Source organism: Catharus ustulatus, chromosome 4 (genome assembly GCF_009819885.2).
Source record: "Catharus ustulatus isolate bCatUst1 chromosome 4, bCatUst1.pri.v2, whole genome shotgun sequence".
Taxonomy (NCBI): domain Eukaryota; kingdom Metazoa; phylum Chordata; class Aves; order Passeriformes; family Turdidae; genus Catharus; species Catharus ustulatus.
Window position 1 is genome coordinate 7,159,132 of NC_046224.1, and position 18,331 is coordinate 7,177,462.

The window sequence follows — 18,331 nt, forward strand, 5'->3', positions numbered from 1 at the left end:
AGAGAAGGGCAGTGGAGCTGGGGAAGGGGCTGGAGCATGAGTCCTGTGAGGAGCTGGGTTTGTTTATCCTGGAGAAAAGAGGCTCAGGGGTGACCTTATTGCTGTCCCTGACAGGAGGGTGTAGCCCAGTGTAGGTCAGGATCTGCTCCCAGGAAATCAGCGACAGGATGAGAGGACATAGCCTCAAGCTGTTCCAGGGAAGGTTTAGGCTGGACATTGAGAGGAACTTTTTCACATAAAGGGTGATTCGACATTGGAACGGGCTGCCCAGGGAGGTGGTGGAGTTACTGCCCTTGGAGGGGACCATAAAGCAAAGTCTGGAAGTGACAGTCAGTGCCATTGCCTGGCTGACACGGTGGTGCTCAGTCATAAACTGCACTCGAAGATCTCAGAGGTCTTTTCCAGCCTCATCGACCCGCAGGACTTTTCCCCCTGAGGAGCAGCGCTCCCCACACGACCTTGCTGCTCCACGGGGTATTTGGCTCCCAGAGGCTCGGCTGACCTCAAAGCATGAGCCGGGAATGCGAGAAGGAAGAGAACGCGGCGTGCCCGAGGTGGGAGGTGCCGGGCTGGGAAGTCCCCGCGGAGGAGGAGGAGGAGGAGGAGGCGGCGGGGGAAGGCGGGGGAAGGCGGGCAGTCCGTCCGTCCGTCCGTCCGTCCGTCAGTCAGCTGAGCGGGGCCGCTGCCGCCATGGGCGCGCCGTGAGGGGTGAGCGGGGACGGGGCGCCTTGGGCCAGCCCTGAACGGGGGGCGGCGGCCGCCGTGGCCGGGCTCGCTCGGTGACTCGGCGGATCCGGGCTGGGCCTGCGGGAAGGAAGGGCCAGGCGGCCAAACGCCGTTTTGCTGCTCCCGGGGGCTGGGCTGGCCCAGGGACCCAGCGACTGTGCCTGGGCAGCGGCGGGTGCAGGCGCCTCAGCCTCCCCCGTACCGCGGCGGGGTGTGCAGGAGAACGGGAATAGGGAACAAGAAAGCGAAAATGAAAGTTAAAAATCAGCGGAAACGGCTCTCGGTGTTCAAGGCAGCGCCGGCAGGGCCGGGCGGGCGGCGGGGCCCGAGTGCTGTCAAGGCTGGGAAGGGAGCGGGCGAGGCGGGACTCTCGTTTCATTCCCAGAGAAATGGGCTCCTGAGGAAGGGATGGTAATCCCGGACGATGTCTTGGGGATCATGTGTTTGAGGCCCATGGGGGATTTAACGTAGGCTCACGGATATGCTCTGGTGTAGCAGGGTTAGCGGGATTGAAGGTGCCTTTGTGCTGTGACAAGGCATGCATGTGTTAATAAAATGAGTGTGTGATTATGCTTTCTTTATAATTGGGCAAGAAACTGAAAGTTTTCTCTTGGCAAAACTTGTAACAGCTGCTTCGGAGATGTCCAGCAAGCTGAAGGGCCGTCCTGCTGAAAATGGAGAACATTCCAAGAGTAAAATGGAAAATGGAGTGGACAGCACGGCTGCCCCAGCCCTTAACACCTACACCCCCGAGGAGATGGTGCAGCAGATGAAAGAACTAATCACCGAGAACAATGAGTTAAAAGGTGAATGAATGTGCACGTGAGCTGCTCTTAAAATACAAGAGCCTTTAGTCTCTTCTGAAGGGTTTGTTTTGTCCTATGACTATGAATTCTGTGCTTGTTTGCCCTTGCTGGGTAGCATTCACTGTATAAACAACTCTGCAAGTGACAATGCCAGTTTGATAAGACACATCAATGGGATATTTGGTAGCAACATCTGATTGAATTGCTGTGGTAGATTAAGGGGAGAACAGCCCAATGTAAGGGTGACTTACTTGCTCCAGAGTTTTATATATATAAGCAGTATAGCACTGTGTATTGTAGAAGGTGACATGAAAAATCTCTTCCTGTGATGTGCTATTTGCTCATCAAACTGTAAAGGATTTTTTTTTTGTTTGTATTGTAGAACCATTGGCTCCATTACAAACATTTTGCCAAAGCTGCATTAGAAGGGAGATGGGTACTGTACCTTCTATACTTCAAAAAAGTGGTGGCTATGGAGGGTACATCTGGGAGAAACCAATAGCCTTCCCTGAAAATTCCTAATGATTTGAGTCCTTTGAGTGAGATAGATTTACTTCTGGATCTGGAATTTAGGTGTCAGTTATTTTTTTACTTTAAATGGTTAGAGCAAAACACAGGGGATCTGAGAATTTTCTGTGTAAAAGACAGAGGTATCTCACTGTTTATATGACAGCAGACCATGAAGTCACGTATCTCCTGTATTGTGATTTTACACTGGTGTTTAAATTCTTCTTGAATCATTTTTGGACCTGGTCCAAGTTCTCTGTCTCATGGGAAAATTGTTTGTAGAAGTATGTCTGGTGTTTTGCTAAAAACCTTATATAAGATAATGTTCAGGGACATATTTACAGCTGCTGTAACCCATAACTTGCAGAATCATTCTCCAGACTATTTTGGTTTTTTTATAACCTGAAGGATTTTATGGGCAGTTTATCATATGACATTAGGATTGTAATGAAAGTTACTGAAAAGTAAAAGCATGAAGGATTTTTAAACAACTGGCTTTGAATTGTTTGCTTGTAAAAAATCATGTCTAAAATAATTGCCTAAAAATTTTGTAAGCATTTTGCAATAGTAAGACTGCTATTGTTACATACTGACTTTGTTACTTACAGGGAACTGACTCGGCTGTAAGTTGTTGGGTATATTTTTTTCAATACTTGCAATCAAGTCTTAACCAAATGTTGGGGGAGAGCATTGTTGGGCATATTTGAGACATTTGATTTGATAGCATCTGTTTCCATGCAGTAATTTACCAGTCTAGGATGTTTTCCCTGCCAAGTCTCAGTAGTTTTGGAAACTCAATTCAGCAGTTTCATTTGGGCTGATCATGTAAATACCACACACAGCAAGATACCAAGTATCTCTGGTGAACAATCCTTCTGGCTTCTTGGTTTAGGAAAAAGTCAAGAAGTGAGGGAGTGTGGGCATGTGATCTCAGCAGTGGCTTTAAAGCTATTTATTATAGTGCTAACTATGATAAGTTTGGTTTTGGCTTGGTATTTAAGGTACGCCAGACAAAGGCTCACATTTCATACCCTATTATTGCCAACCCATTTGATACTGAAGAATGCTGAGCTCAGTGTAGTAGAAATCTGTTTTCATGGACAGAGTGTTAATGTGATTCAGTGTCTTCTCTCTGGCTGCCGTTTAGAAGCCATGAAGTTGCACAACCAAGCTATGAAGGACCGATATGAGGAACTTTCCACCTGGAGAGAGAAGCAGAAAGAAGAACGAGAATTTTATGAATTAAAGTTTAAGGAGGCAAAGCAGTGCTTGCAGGCCAAGTGCATTGAGAATGAACAGCTACAGCAGCAACTTCAGAGCTTAAAGGAAAGAGAAGAAGGAGCTGAAATGGTAAATAAGGAATTGGTTAGACTGACATGCTTTTGAATTGAAAGTCTGGAGCATTCAGTCCCTTCTATGATTCTAGGATTCATCACATTGGGATGGTTTGGAGATTTGTTAACATCTCCATTTTTATCCTTAGCTCTAAGAAATGGTCTTGACCTGACTTACCTTAGAAAGTGAGGCCTTTCAGAGTGTAGTAACAGAAAATTATGGCACACTTGAGATAATTTACTTTTTTTGTTAGCATTTAATAAACAATAATAATTACAGTAGTTTCACGAATACAAGCCGCACGGATTATAAGCCGCACCCCCGGTGCCTCGACAATGTTGCTGTCTTTGTCAATAGATAAGCCGCACCCCGAATATTAGCCGCACTTTCGTTCGTCGCGAGAATCCGTGCGCAGCTTTCACAAATTGGCCAATTAGTAAGAGGATCGCGGCATAGCGGGCTTTACTGGCTCGGGGCGGGGCCAGGCAGGCTCGGCCCGCTCATGGTTGCCGACGGGGCCAGGTGGCCCAGCTCAGCGCCACGGCTCGGCGGGGCTGGCCGGGTGGTGCTGCCGCCGCCGCCGGGCTCGCTGGCCCCCCTCTCCCGTCAGCACCGCCCCGCTGCCGCTTTCGCTCGCCCTGCGCCGCGCCTCGTGAGCGCCGCGCCCGCCCCGCGAGCGGCGCTTTCGCGAGCGGCGCTTTCGCTCGCCCCGCCGGCAGGGCTGCCGCCGCCGCCACCAGGCTCACCGGCCGCCCCCTCCCGTCTGCACCGCCGCCGCGTTTCCTCGCCCTGGCCGGCACTGCAGGCCCCCGCACCGCCGGGCTCCCCCACGCTGCTGGCCCCGATTCTGCTGGGCTTCCCCCGCTGCCAGGCAGCCCCACCCGCCGGCCTTCCTGCTTCTGCCATGCTCCCCTGCACTGCTAGCCCCAGTTCTCCCGGGCTCCCCCGCCATGCTGGCTCAGGCTCTGCGGCCCTCCCTGCCCCGCCCTGCTGGCTCAGGCTCTGCCGCCCGCCCCCCACACTGCTGGCCCCGCCTCTGCCAGGCTTTCCCACCTCTGCCGGGGCCGGCCGGGCTCCAGCTTGGCTTGGGGCTGCCGCGGGCTCTCACTTCCCTGTTGGCAGCTTTTAGAATTTTGTTAATAGATTAGCCGCCCCGGAATATTAGCCGCACTTCCGGGTTTCCACCAAAATTTTGGTCAAATTGGTGCGGCTTGTATTCGTGAAATTACTGTAAACTTTTTTACATAATAACTAAGAACTAGCATTTCTTGCTAATTTTTCATTTACTCTTGGATATCTCTTTATGCTTCCCTTTACTTGTTAGATTATCTGTCTCTCATTATCATTTAATTGCTTTTTGTATTGTATTTCCAGGAGCATGTTTCCAGGGATAAGTTGACATGTAAACAAGCAAAAAAAATCACGTGCCATCTATTTTTTTGTATCAGTCTTCTTTTATGAAAGCTTTTTTACAGAGGTCAGGTTAGATCTGTACTTCTGCTGCTCCATTTGAATCTGAGCTTTCTCTCTGTGTCCTGCCTTTGGCTCTGTCACACATCATTTCTGATGTTGCTGCTGGTTGCACAGTAGCCAGGCAACATTTTGCAGGTGGTACTGAAGGCATCTGTGGGCAAAGCCGATCAAAACAAAACCTGCTTTGTGTCACAAACAGTCATGTGAAAAGTTACTTAAGAAGTTCCATGCACAGCCAAACTAATGCATTCTGGTGTCTGGTACCTCCAGGACCCATGTGGATTTTCTGTTGAAGGATGAGTGTATTCACCTTTCTCTCAACAGAGTCACTAGTAGACTCTCCTTTCCTTTCCTGACTGTTTTATGGAACTCTGTTATAAATGTTTCAGTATGTAAATCAAAATTGGCCAATAAGCTCAGAAGATGCAAGGGGGAGGAAAATCATGTTTAAAAAGTGTGATTGTGTAAGGATTACACAGTCTTTACAGACTGAAGTTGTGTTTCAGGATTGTCAAGAAAATTCAGAATTTCATAAATTGTTCAGAATTTCATAAATCTGGAATATTTTTTAAGGAAAAGTAGAGGATTTATAATCCTTCTATCTATTGTAGAACTTCTTGTACTTTTAATGCCTAAGATATGTTGCCAGGGTTTTCCCGCCTGCTTGACAAATCTAAAATCTCTCTCCTTCCCTGGAACTGCCTCTAAATGCATCCTCTTACAGTATAAGCACAAAATCAGAGGCAGCAGCTGGTCAGAGGGACAGAGTGGTATTGTGGGATGAGAGACACTGCCAATGTAGAGATAATTTGGAGATTTAGCATAATCATTGCTTAGAATGTAATTCAGACTCCAGGAATTGTTCAGAATTTGCATTGAAGGTATGTGTTGTAATGAAGGCATTATCAGGAGGTGGAAGCTCAGATTACAAAATGAGGAAGAAACAAACTCACAGGGAAAGTTTCATAATGGGGAGTGACTTTTAAAGGAGAGGGAGAATGAGTCTTGCTGGTTGTGTAGAGGCTTAAGAGTAACCTAGAGAAAGGGAGAAGGCAGAAGGCAAAGGAGATGGTCTTGATCAGAAGGAGAGAAGTTTGGGGAGAATCTCTGAGGAACAGACTTTATGGAAGGGATCTAGGACTTGTGTAAAGATGAAGGAACTGTAAAGGAAGATTTGTACATGGAAATGGGGTACAAAGAACCTAGATGGTGGGGAAAGGCTAAGAATGGGGTGTGTGGGAAGGCTCACTGCCCAACTGGTCTTTTCTCCCTTGAATCTTGGTTAGATTTGGGAAAATTGGAATAGGGATATGGGTGAAAAAATGCAATAATTCTGGAGGTTGGTTGATACCCTGTGTGATAGCAAAAGGCATAGATTCAGGCAAAAATTTACATCCTAATTATCTGTGCATTCAGAGAACCAGTCCCATATTTTCCAGCACTGGGATGCCCAGTGTTTGGTTAACTTGGTTTCACAGTTTAGACTTCTTACTGTTGAGTGAACCAAAACATAGTTTAGAGGTCTGTACTGTGGGGTTTGCAGGCAAGCCTGAACAGAAGAGAAGGGATGTAGGACACTGTTATGCTCGGGCTGTGTGCTCCTTGGCTAGTGTTCCCTTCTGGTTGGCTAATGCAGGGTGTGTTTATCCCAGGAGGGCAGCATGGCTCCTGACAAGGAAGTGAGGCAGCTGAAGTCCCAGGTGCAGCGGCTCCAGGCTGAGAAGGCAGATCTGCTTGCCATCATTTCAGAGCTGCAGGTCAAGCTGAGCATCTCAGCAGAGGATTCCTTTGTGGAGATTGGGATGAATGTAAGTAAAGGGAGGGGAATAGCAGGAATACAGTAACCTGCAGCCAGGTGCCAGGCAAAATAACTCTGTAATTCTTTGGCCTCTTACATTACCTGCTGTAGAGCACTTGTGTATTACAAGATAGTGTAACGGTCGTGGTACAGGACTTGGAATTCATTTCTGTCATTCCACTTTAAAGCACTAAGTAAATTAATTTCATAGATAGCCTCTGTCTCACTAGTTAAAAATGTTAAGTCCTGTCTTAGTTGGAACTTCTGGGAATATCAGTCCAATGTTTTGTTAAGGGGTAACACCTTTGCATTTCCTTTTGAGAATGGGGCTTACTTCCTACTGACAGATAAATAGAGATGCAGGCAAACAGAATGTAAATGCAAAACTCTAGAGATTATTCCCTAGAGGTATAATAATAAAGTACTTTTTTACTGTTCTTGTATCTGGAAAATCTTCCCAGGCAAACTGAAATGTGAAACTGCAGGCCTCTGCTATCCCTCTATTCCCCACATCCTCTCTCTGGAAGGTAGATGTGCAACAAGAAATTTTTTAAATGTAATTAAAATTTGTTTGGAGTTGTCAAAGAAAACTCAGGGGTACATTCTCCTTTTTATTTGCTAGAAGGATTCTCCTTTGGGCTACAAAGATCAAGGAGTGGGATTTGTGGGAAAGAGGAGTGGTTCTTTCGGGAGGCTGGAGAGTGATTTCTAGGCTTATATTGAAAGTCACCTGCAGTGCCATTGGCTTGCTGTGTGGTGCCCAGTCATCTTCACAGGGGAGGCTGTGGAAGTTGCTGATGAATGGAGAAGGGCAAATCTCATTGTTGCTCCTATTCTCTAATCAAGCTGGAAGAGATACAGGGCATGTGAAATATTTACATTCAGAATTTCCAAAAGTGAAGATGATCTGTAGGAGTTTTTAATTTATCTGTATTGCCATGATAGCAATTCTCCCTGTTTTTCTTCATTCTTTAAATAAACCCCTGTCCTGCTTAGTCCAAATACCAAGCTAATAGTGTTTTTTTCTCTCCTAGGAAGGGGATATAAATAGAACTGCAAATGAACATCAAGAGAAGAGCAGTGAAATGCCCAGTAATGTTGCTGTCTACATGTATGTAGATTCTTGTGTGATATGTGTGATTCAGACTTCTGCCTTGGGTTTTGTTTTCAATGTAAGGGAACTTCTTTCACTGAGGAATGCACTAGAAAATCCTCTTTTTCTTTGGCTTTGCACCCTTCCATTGCAGTAGCTCTACCTTCCTTGCATGCAGTAAGACCCTCAGCTCTCTGACATTTTTCCTTCCAATTTTTGCTAGCTGACAAGAGTCAAGGAATGCATATTCTGGCCAACTGGCCAGGCACTTATGGACATTATGACTTGCCAACCCTTCAGGCTTCTAAGGGAGGCCAAACAGAAAAGACAGAGGTTTTAGGGACTTCTTCCCTCCTAATCATTGGAGACCATCTAATAGAGTGTCTGCCCTCTACTCAATTATACTGATGTTGGTAAGAGTCAGAGGTCCTGTAGTCTTTCAGATCTGACCCTGTTTGTGTGCGGTTGGTATGAAGTGTATCCATGATGGGGTAGACACGCAGTGCAATATAGTCATTGCTTTTCAGGTTACTGGGTTTAAGATAGCATTCTGTTCAGGTTACTTCTCAAAATTTGATCTTTACATCAGCTCCAGGACACAAGGGACTTTCTTGCCCCTGGCTGAACCTTTACCCCTCGTGGACATAGACATCTGATACTGTTCAACTGTCCATTTTGGATACTGCCCAGTTTAGCAGCTAGATGGTTTTGGCTGAACTCTTATTTACTTTGTGCCTTTGCTTTTGAAAGGGAAGGATATGGGAAATGCTAAGGACATAGCAGTCCAGAAAGCTATGCTCCATGTTGTCACTTCCTATGTCACTGCCAGGGAGAACAGAGCTTCAGTGTAATATCATAGAGACTTGTCCCTCAGCATGCAGATAAGAAGTTGAAGGAGGGGGAAAAAAAGGGTGTTACAGTTGTAACTGTTACAATAAAACTGAGAAATTTGCTGACCACAGACAGAGCTGCAAGGATTAAGCTTGTTGTTAGTTGTGGCTTGTGAGAACACTGATTATGATAAGACATTCCCTGTGGAACTTGCTTACCTTTGGTAGAGAATCTGGGCCATATCTACAAGAACAGGGGGCATATGTAACTCTTAAAATATTTCCAGTGTCACCACGTGTCTTTGTCCAGCCCTGAAACTTTAGAAGGGTGCTGTTAACAGGTTCAGAGAAATGTGATCCACTCAGGATGGATTTATTTCTGTAAGGGTAGAACTGCACTAAAAATCCCCTGATAAAAGTTATTTACTTAAAATACCCTGGCTGAACACTGTCTTTTGGGTATTGAATTTTGCTCACCAGAGGTTGCTACCTCTCAGAAGCACGCAGAAGACTCTGCTTTGCTTTCTTTTCTGAACTACAAAAACAGAATTTGTAACACATGCTGTTTTACAGCTGAGACTCTGAAATGTACAGTCTAACTTGCCTGTCTTCCATATAGTTTGGGAATTTTGACTTTATGTCTAGATGGCCATAAAAATGAATATAATGGAATACAGTATTTTATCACTTACCCTGTTTTTTGGAGCTTTACATTTGTTCTGGTTCAATTTACAGTAGCATAATATGATTTTGAAAAGAGCTATAGAATGTGAGGAGAATGAAACATTAAAGATATCTTTTCTGAAAAAGAAAATTATTTCCAATGACCATTTTTAGTGGGATATGCTTTCTTTTCCGTAAAGGAACAAGGCAGAGATAAGAAATGTTCCCTGCTTTATTACAAAAAAAATGTTGTTTGTAGGAATAGACAGCAGCACTTGGCAGAATGGGTTGCAAAACAGGTCAGAATAAGTGCATTGGGTTTTGTATTGTCATGACTGCTTTTGCTTTCCTTGCTTAAGTGCTAAATTGTTCCCTCAGCTGGAAGGGAGCTGCCTGTGCCCTTCATTTGCATACACAGGAGCTGTGGCTGCTGGTCTTGGCTCTTGGCAATTGGGAATGAGCCCCTTGCTCAGAGCATTGGTTTCCAGCACTGTGTGAAATGGTGTACTCTGACTGGATCCCAGCATTAGGGTTAAGGGAGTGCACTGCTAAAGGCTGTAGCTGTTATTATTTACATCTGGTTTGGTTTGAAGCAGGAGCAAATCTGCAGATGAATCTAAGAATTTGGAGTCTGAGGAGCTAACTGTGAGCCAGCTGCTCTGCTGCCTTAGAAATGAAACTCAGAAGAGGGAAAAACTTGAGAAGGAGCTGCAGGATCACAAAGAGAGGTATGAAGTAGGTGCACTGTAACATTTGGGGCTCTTTTCTTTCAGGGCTGCTGCAGTTACCAACTCTCTGAATGATCAGCAACAAGCTGAAATATCAGTGTGATTTGGATGGGGAATTTCCTGAGCACTTGGTTGTAATAACATTTTGTGGTTGTCTGTACAGGGATAAACCACAGTTCTCTTCCATGGGTAAAAGAGATTTCATTTTGCTTTCCTGAAATGCCACAGATCAAGGCAAATTATCCATTTCCTCTTGGGTTTGAACTATCCCTGGGTTATTCAGATAGGATGACTAGTTGAGGCTGTTCTCTTCATTCACTCCTCCACAGTTGATTTTGTGTGAATCATCTCTGTGTGGGGCCTTAACCAAATCACTATGTCTAAAACAGGATTATAGTCCTCTTCGTGATGTTGGCAGGCTACATTTAGCAGTGTGTGAGCTTGCAAAAGCTTCTTAGAAATGGCTAAAATAAGTTTAATTCCAAACTTTTCTAAGAGAGAGTTTTCTCAGTGAGATCTGTATGAGGGTCTGTGTCAGCTCAGTTCTGTGGGTGTAAATCATCACGACTGTTCAGGAGTGGCAAATTCCCCAAGCAGTTCGAGATCCCCACTTCAGAGAGACAGATAAGACTTCCTGGACATTATCTACTATGAGAGCTTGGTGTCACAGAATTGCTTCTGTGTGGTCTTCCTAGAAGAGGTAATGAGCCATAACCAAACAATTCTTAGAAACCTCAGCCCCTGAAAATACCACAGGAGAACAGAGGCAATATTATTCACTGGATTCAGTGAACAGAGTGATGTATTTCCAAAGAGTTGGCAGTTTTGGACTGTACCAAAGATCAATCCCTTTGGACTGAATGTCATGACCTTCACCACACCTGCAGAGTTACACATCCATTTTAATTAAATGTACACAGTGTCCTGTGTTCTTCAAGAACCTCCATGATTGTGCAGGCCTTCCTGCATGTCTGTGCTTTCAATTCTGCCTTGTGGTTTTTTTGGTGGCTGTGATGTTACATCACTTGCATGAAGTTCTTGTGTAGTCACAATCTCACCTGAAACTTAAGCCAAATCCATCATTATTGGCTCCTTCTCTTTTCCAGACTGTCAAAGCTGGAGAAGGAGACCAGAATCTGCCTGGAGAGTGGGACACAAACTGAACAGGAAGAAGAGAGTTCAGAAGCTGTAAGTTCCTGTCCTCTGCCAAGATATAACAACATACAGCTGGCTTGTTGAGGTCACCAACCTCAGGGTCTAGATTTCCACTTGCACTCAGGGAGCAAGGGGAATTGTCCTGCACAGGTAATGGAAGTGAACTTTGATATATCTTAGAGATGGTTCCAAATTACACCAGCCACTGCAGAGGGGTGGGATTGGGGGCCAGGTATTTGGGAGGCTTGGCACAGCTGCAGTTATACAACATTGCCCTGGCCATGCCCAGTGAGCAGAGAGAAATACAGTAATTTCTAGCTCCAGAAATCATCTAGACTGCATGAATTTCCTTGCTGCTGCCTAGGTCATCTTTTAGATCAGAATCCAGAGACAGCATACTGTAAAACACACTTTAAATGTGGAGCTCCTATGGCACCTGCTTTAGATTTGTTTGTTTTCAGTGGGATTACAATGGTGGGGCATAACTATCTTGGATTGAGATGAGGTTCCAAGCAAAAACTTGGTCCTGATGTTTTCAATTAAGATTTGAAAAAATGCTGAGGTTGGGACTCAGCTCCAGTTTAAACTTCTATGCCTGCAGCTGTAAGCTTCTGTGTAAGAAGAGAGTGCAATCCCATAGCCTTGGAGGTTGATGCTGGTTCAGTGCACCTGCATAATGCAGGCAACTAAGAGTGCTTGTATGTGTGGTGTGTGAGTTTCTGAAGTGCTGCATGGGACTTGGAAAATGCTGGAGACCTGTGCCCTTCTGAAGGTCAGCTCAGGTATTTTAGGGCAGGGCTGCAGTCAGGCCAAGAGATGACCTTCCTAGGGAAAGCAGATGATGTCTCAGTTAATGTTTTCCAGTGCTCTTATCTATGCTTTGCCTGAATTACAGCCTGGGCCTCATTGAAGTGGATACTGAGGTCAGCACGTGTGCTGGCAGCTGTTTCCATGTACACTGCTGTGTTTCTTCAGAGGCTCTTGTCAGCAGAGCTCATGTTACCTGCCTCTGTGATAAAATGTAGCTCTTTAGTGGAACAATGGGGGTGTGCAGTGTGTAATAATTGTAAAACCTTGTATCATAATTTTAATTATTTTTTTCTCTAAAAGGTTGGCAGTGAAGTAGAAACCCTGAATCTGCAAGTTTGTGCTCTGTTTAAAGAGCTTCAGGAAGCCCATGAGAAGTTAAAAGAAGCAGAATTGATTCAGAAGAAACTTCAAGAAAAGTAAGGCTCAGAAGCACAAAAGTTCTGTCATGACACCCAGTACATATTTGTATGACAACTCCCATCTTGGGAAACTCACCAGCTCTACAAATAGCAATGTAAATAACTGTTTCATAGAAGTGCTGTTAAAAATGCTGCTTCTTTGTAAGTGGTGAAGTGCAGAAATACAGCAATTGTCAGAAAATCTGAGCTGCCAACCTAGTTCTACAAATAGAACCTCAGTGCCTTGAATTATAAGATTTGGTTTTTAACCCTTCATGATGTAAAGAAAAATATTTTCTGTTTTCTCCTTCACATAATCAATCCCTATTCTGGAAAAGCCAAGGGACTTGGTTATAATCTTTTCACATGAGCTGTCTGGGCTTTTGAAGAAAATTGTGTAAGTTATAAAAATGGTTACAAGACCCTCACATTTTTGCTTAGTTTCCTGTCAAATTCCAGTCCTTTGAGATTCATAATAGTAAGAAAGTAAGCATTGGTTTCTATAGCTTTGTTTTCTGATGGTTGTACATAGACTGATTTCTGTCTTTCCATGTTCATCATCAAAATAAGCCTTTGAACTGAAATACTTTACAAAATGAAATACCATACAAATACTGTTTGCTGTATGCCTCGTGGGAAAAATCCATCAGGAGAGAGTGAACAGAAGAGATCAACCTTGTTTTCTTTTCTATCAGGTGCCAGGTACTGGAAAGAAAAAGCTTGGCTGCTGCATCGGAATTGGAGGAGAAGCAACAGCTAATATACACCATCAAGAAGCTGGAACTTCAGGTGGAGAGCATGCAGGCAGAAGTCAAGCTGGAACAAGCAAAGACACATGAAGAAAAGTGAGTATGACTTGGTTTTGTATTCCAGGAAGGTATTGTCAGTGAAGAAGGGAACCTGGCGAAAGGGAAATTGAACCTGAAGTACTGCTTTTGTGTCCTGCACCCTTTGAAACTATGCTATGTTTGTAGATTATGAAGTAGGAGTTTGTATTCTTTCATCTACTGAACCCCTTACTTGAGCTGTCAGCTCTGACTTGGGTCTTCCTTTAATCATGAAGTCAAAGGTGGAATAGAGCTGGGTGTAACAGACAAGTGGAGGAAGCAGAGAAGTGACAACAGCTGTGCCACTGACTCACAGGGGTAAATGCGGACACATCCTAGAGGGCAGGGACAAGTCAGGTGGTGACAGTGCTGGGAAAGTGACATTAGTGAAGAGGTCTGCAATCCCTACAATATGTTTGCACTAGGAGAGTCAAATGTGTGGTGAGGCTGAGGTAAAGAGAGGCTGTTTGCTTTGGCTCCCTGCTTCCTGTCATGTGCAGTCCATGTAAGGAGTGTGAAAATGTCAGTCCAAGCTGTTCAGAGAGGCTGAACTTCCTGGAGGACACGTCTTCAGCTATTGCAGAAGCTGCTCGTTATCTCTGGAGTCTGTGTCTGGTTATTCTGATGAATTCTTCTTCACCTGAAGTCTGAGTAAAGACTTGGATGTGTTCCTGAGAGGGGTGTTACATTTTGAACAGAATTTTTGAGCTTCATATAAAAATACTGAGTGATGGATTCTTCAATATGACGTGCAGATGAACAGTAAGGACATTGGTTTACATTCAATCCATGGATAGAGCAGCACACAGCTCATTGGAAGGGAGATGCTGAGAAATGGAGCATGACTTTTTCTCACCAGAAATGCAGACTGATTTGCAAGGGGCTAGTAGTGGCATTTTTTAAAGTTCTAATATTATTTAGATTTCAAAGAATTACTTCAAACCTTCATCTCTTTTCTTGTCATAAACAGGGCAAGATACAATAACCTCCAGGATTCATATAGCAAACTCCTTCCAGAACTCACTGAGGCAATGAAGAAAATTGATGAAATGAAACTCAAAGAGGTAAACTCATCACAAGAAGAAATCATACTTAATTAGGGACGTGGCAGAAGGGATGGGAGAACATTTTTAGGATCAGATTTGGGCAGGAAACAACTGTCATCCCTTCTCCATAATTACATGCAACATAGCAGCACTGCTCTGATAAACACAGATCCTGTGCTGTCAGTTACAGAAAACGTGATCCACCCATCAGTACTTTCATGGTGTTCTCTGGGTAAGGTCTAATCTGCAGTGCAATGCAGCACAGAGTCCAGTCCTTAGACAGATGTGGTAGATACATCAGTGTTCCTGCAGCATCATTTATAAAAATGTGGGAAGGGAAATCTCTAAACATTTTTGTATTCTTAAACAGAATGCCTGCCACAGTGAGGTCTTGTTAAGAACTGAACCACCATGGAAGTGCCGTATTGTTCTGTGTAATTTTGGAAACTAGGAAAACGTCTCTTACAGTGTCCACTAGGGGGTTGTCTTTTAATTTGGTACAATGTAGTTTGGAAGCTCAAAACTAATGGCTAAGGTAAAATATCACTCACTGTTGCTGTCTTAGTCCAAATTCCTTTAGTGACCAGGATGGGAACCTTTTCCAAGGACAGGAGGACTAAGAAGCAACTTTCACTTTGAGGAGGGTCATATTTGGAGTTCATCTTGTAATCACAGTTCTTCTTTGCAGCTGGACAGAGTAGATAAAGCTGTGGTGGAACAACTGACAGCAAAGGTGGAGTTGGCAGAACAAGCCCTTGCTGCAAAGCAGCTCCAGATAGATGAAATGAAGCAGTTAATTGCTAAGCAAGAGGAGGATCTTGAAACTATGTCTGTGCTCCGTGCTCAGGTATCAGCTCTTCTTCACAAACTGGCTATTTCCCCCACCCAGTATTCAGAAAGCAGGAGGTATTTAATGGCTCACTCTGGAATGCTGAATACGTTTTCTCAACTTCAAAGCACAATTCCCCTTACTTGGTTTGCCTTGCAGATCCCTGCAGAGCCTTTATCCACTGTATCCTAGGGCTCTGTAGGAGGAACTGTGTATGCTGGAGTCTGGCACAATTCACAGAAGTTGGGAGTAGATGTGTATTTAGAACCACTGGCTTAAGAACCAATGCATATGTTTTAGGAATGATTTACTCAAACCAGCATGTGTTCAGTGACTAAAAAAGGGTTTGCCTCACGTTTAAGGCACAGAACTGGCATCTTCAGATAGTTCCACTGTCTCAACCATGGATTTGTCAGTATAATCAGTCAAGTCACCTCCTGCTTGTCTGTGCCTTGTTTCTGCCTCTGTACAGCAGAGGCAATACCTGTCCCAGGTAAGACACTTGGAGTATCTTTTACAGAGTCCAGAAACTGTTAGGTCTCCTTCACCTTGTGAGAAGTACAGGTCTTGGCTTTGCAGTGTGCATGTTTGAGTAGATGCAGATTATGATACAGACTGGTGATTTTGACAAGAAACATAAAAATATGGTTCAGTCAAAGTTACAGATTTTCAGCCTGATTTCATTTCTCTGATCAGATGGAGGTTTATTGTTCTGATTTCCATGCTGAGAGGGCAGCAAGAGAGAAGATCCATGAGGAGAAGGAGCAGTTGGCTGTCCAGCTGGCATACCTGCTAAAAGATCAGCAAAACCTTGAAGATCTTGGCCGGTGAGAACAGACTTTGGCTGAACTGCCTTTGCACTGTCCTGTTACTCTGTGTATTCATATTGACCAACATTGTCTTGTGAGTGTCTCAGTGGAAATAACTTTGCAGACATTTCTTGCTTAATTTGAATTTAAAAGGAGAAAAAAAGGTGAACTTCTCAATTTTCTGATAGAATCTCTGTAAAGTGTGTTAGTTCTTAGCTGAATGCTTTAGTAAGTTTTCATTTTGGATGATTCATGCTTGGTAAATTCTTCCTGTTGATCCATGTGAGTTTCTTTGGGTTCTGGCCTCAATTTTAGCTGTGAATCTGCAGCTAATCTTGCTGCATGTGTGCCAGGGATATCTGCTGCTTCTCCAGGAGGCAGTAGTGAGTACACAGTTCTGAGTACTGTGGTAGTTGAATCAAGTTATATTTCACATTAACTGTACACCGAGTCCTTTTTATGGTATAACTTGCTTTTCTCCTAAAAGCAAATTTGCAGTTTTCTCTGAACAGCTGAGAGTCCTTGGAGCTTTCCAGAGAAGTGTGCCCTAGATCCCTTGGTGTGTGACTGCCTGAATCCTTTTGCTGGTGTCAGTTGCATGACCCTGATTTCAGCAGACCTCTGGCATGATCTCACAAAGCAGTGGCATTTCTAGGTCCTGTTTCTGGCAGCAGTTGTGAACTAAATGCATGACCAATTGACAGGAGTCTGTTTTCAGAGCCCTTGCCTTGTTTATTATCCACAGAAGCTCTCTGGCAGAGATGCAGAGTCGCCACGGAGCCAGGATGCCAGATCGGGAGCACTCACCTCACCTTGTCCAAAGAGGTACTGCAAGCACGTTCCCCTCCTCGGGGTCAGGTTCAGGTTAAAGCAGCTTTGCTTGGCTGCAGGCAGCTTCCCTGTGGTTCTTCTGGCAGCTGGGTAGCTGCAGCGAGCAAAATTGGGTAATATAATAGTTAATCATTTATCTTCTCTGCTTGCAGGAACTAATAGTCAAGATTGGCCAGAGCAGCGGAATATTTCAATTTATTCATGTCCTAAATGTGAAGAAATTCTACCTGATTTGGACACACTGCAGATTCATGTTATGGACTGCATTAATTGAGTGATGCCCTCCAGTTCTTTATCTTCTGGAATTTCAGCTGCCAAACACTTTGGGGTTTTTTCCTTCTTGCTCAAATAATGCTCAGCTCTTATGTCCTATGAAGGAGGTTTTCAGGAGTTTGCTTTTTATTCAGTGGGAAAAGGGTAAAACTTCCCCTGCCCTGTAGTCACTAATCTTGTTGTAATCTGCTTTAGGGAAGGAGTTTTCATAGATTAACAGCATAGATGTGCTACAGAGCTCAGTGTGTCTGCTGCTATGAAACCTTTCAGGAACATTCCCCTGAAGTGCTCTGCTCTATGGCTACTCTGCAGAATGGGGCTGGATCACTGAAGTTGGAGGAAAGATGAGATATTTGCTGATGAAATATATATATATCTATAGATATCTATATATATATCTCAAATATATGTGAGCCTGTAAATACTTCATCTCTTACTTTATACCAGGAAAGTAATACATGAGAAAAGCTATCCAGCAAAATGGAATAGTGCTGTATTCATCAAGCATTTGAAGTGAATCCTGCTCTTTCTCCAGATGGCCATTTCATTGCTGCCCTTGTGACCATACTAATCTGATGTTAAATTTTTGATGGCTTATGTAACTTCTTGCTTTAGCCAGATGAGGGTAAGGTTTAAAACTGATCAGCTAGGTCTGATACATGTAGCTCCTGGTGTACTCAAGTCACTTGGTTTTATAGAACTGTTAATTTTTATGATGTTGTCTTAATTTTTCTTTATTATAAGAAAAGCATCTGAACTTGTACAGTATTGTGGTAGAAAGCACTGAGATGGATGTAACCTAATTTAAAAAGAGTACAGTGGATTTTCATCAAAATAAATCTATTACAATTATAAATTTATCTGTGCCTGTGAATACTTGGGAGACTGAAACAGGATTGCAAATCCCTGTCTGAAAAGCTTGTGTAGAAACAGCTGTAGTGGATTAGTTCTATTCTTGTCCTCCCAGGTGTTTGTATCTCAACAAAAGGGAGACAATCCCTTTTTTGCCATTGTAATTTGAGTAAGTTTTTTACTTCGCTTGTTATCACTGTTTTTCTAATAATAATCACTTTCAGACTCCAGATTCTTATCTTGTTATAGCTCATCTGTAGCTTCATCCATAATTTGAGGTAACACAAGAGCTGACTGTTGTGAAGAGGTATTTGTCAGCCTCATTGCAACCTTCTTCATCAATTACAACTAGTCCCAGCAGATGCAATCTCTTACTGGCTTTTAATTGGTTCCTTTTGACAGTAAGATTTATGGGCTTTTTTTACCCTCAATCCAATTTTATTTTGGGAGCTTTGTGACAGTTACAGATTCTGCAATGATTAAAATCTGATGGAAATGCTACTAGGCCAGAAGCAAAGTAACAGAATGATAATAGAGCCGAT

At 43.8% G+C, this 18,331-nt stretch overlaps 1 protein-coding gene across 4 annotated transcripts; it reads left to right on the forward strand.

Moving 5' to 3' along the window:
• The first annotated feature begins 506 nt into the window (after nucleotides 1-506).
• OPTN (optineurin) lies at nucleotides 507-17,797 on the forward strand. 4 transcript variants are annotated; one of them, XM_033058205.2, is made up of 14 exons: nucleotides 507-708; nucleotides 1,356-1,532; nucleotides 3,187-3,389; nucleotides 6,500-6,655; nucleotides 7,680-7,756; nucleotides 9,825-9,959; nucleotides 11,066-11,147; nucleotides 12,225-12,340; nucleotides 13,018-13,167; nucleotides 14,120-14,213; nucleotides 14,884-15,042; nucleotides 15,721-15,851; nucleotides 16,579-16,658; nucleotides 16,817-17,797. In XM_033058205.2, exons 1-14 carry the CDS (start codon nucleotides 522-524, stop codon nucleotides 16,936-16,938), a joined length of 1,869 nt encoding a protein of 622 aa, XP_032914096.1. In that variant the 5' UTR covers nucleotides 507-521; the 3' UTR covers nucleotides 16,939-17,797. The 4 variants fall into 4 exon arrangements, with proteins under 4 accessions (XP_032914096.1, XP_032914097.1, XP_032914098.1 ...); XM_033058206.2 differs by having other exon boundaries at nucleotides 9,828-9,959; XM_033058207.2 differs by having other exon boundaries at nucleotides 1,359-1,532.
• Nucleotides 17,798-18,331: the final 534 nt, after the last annotated feature.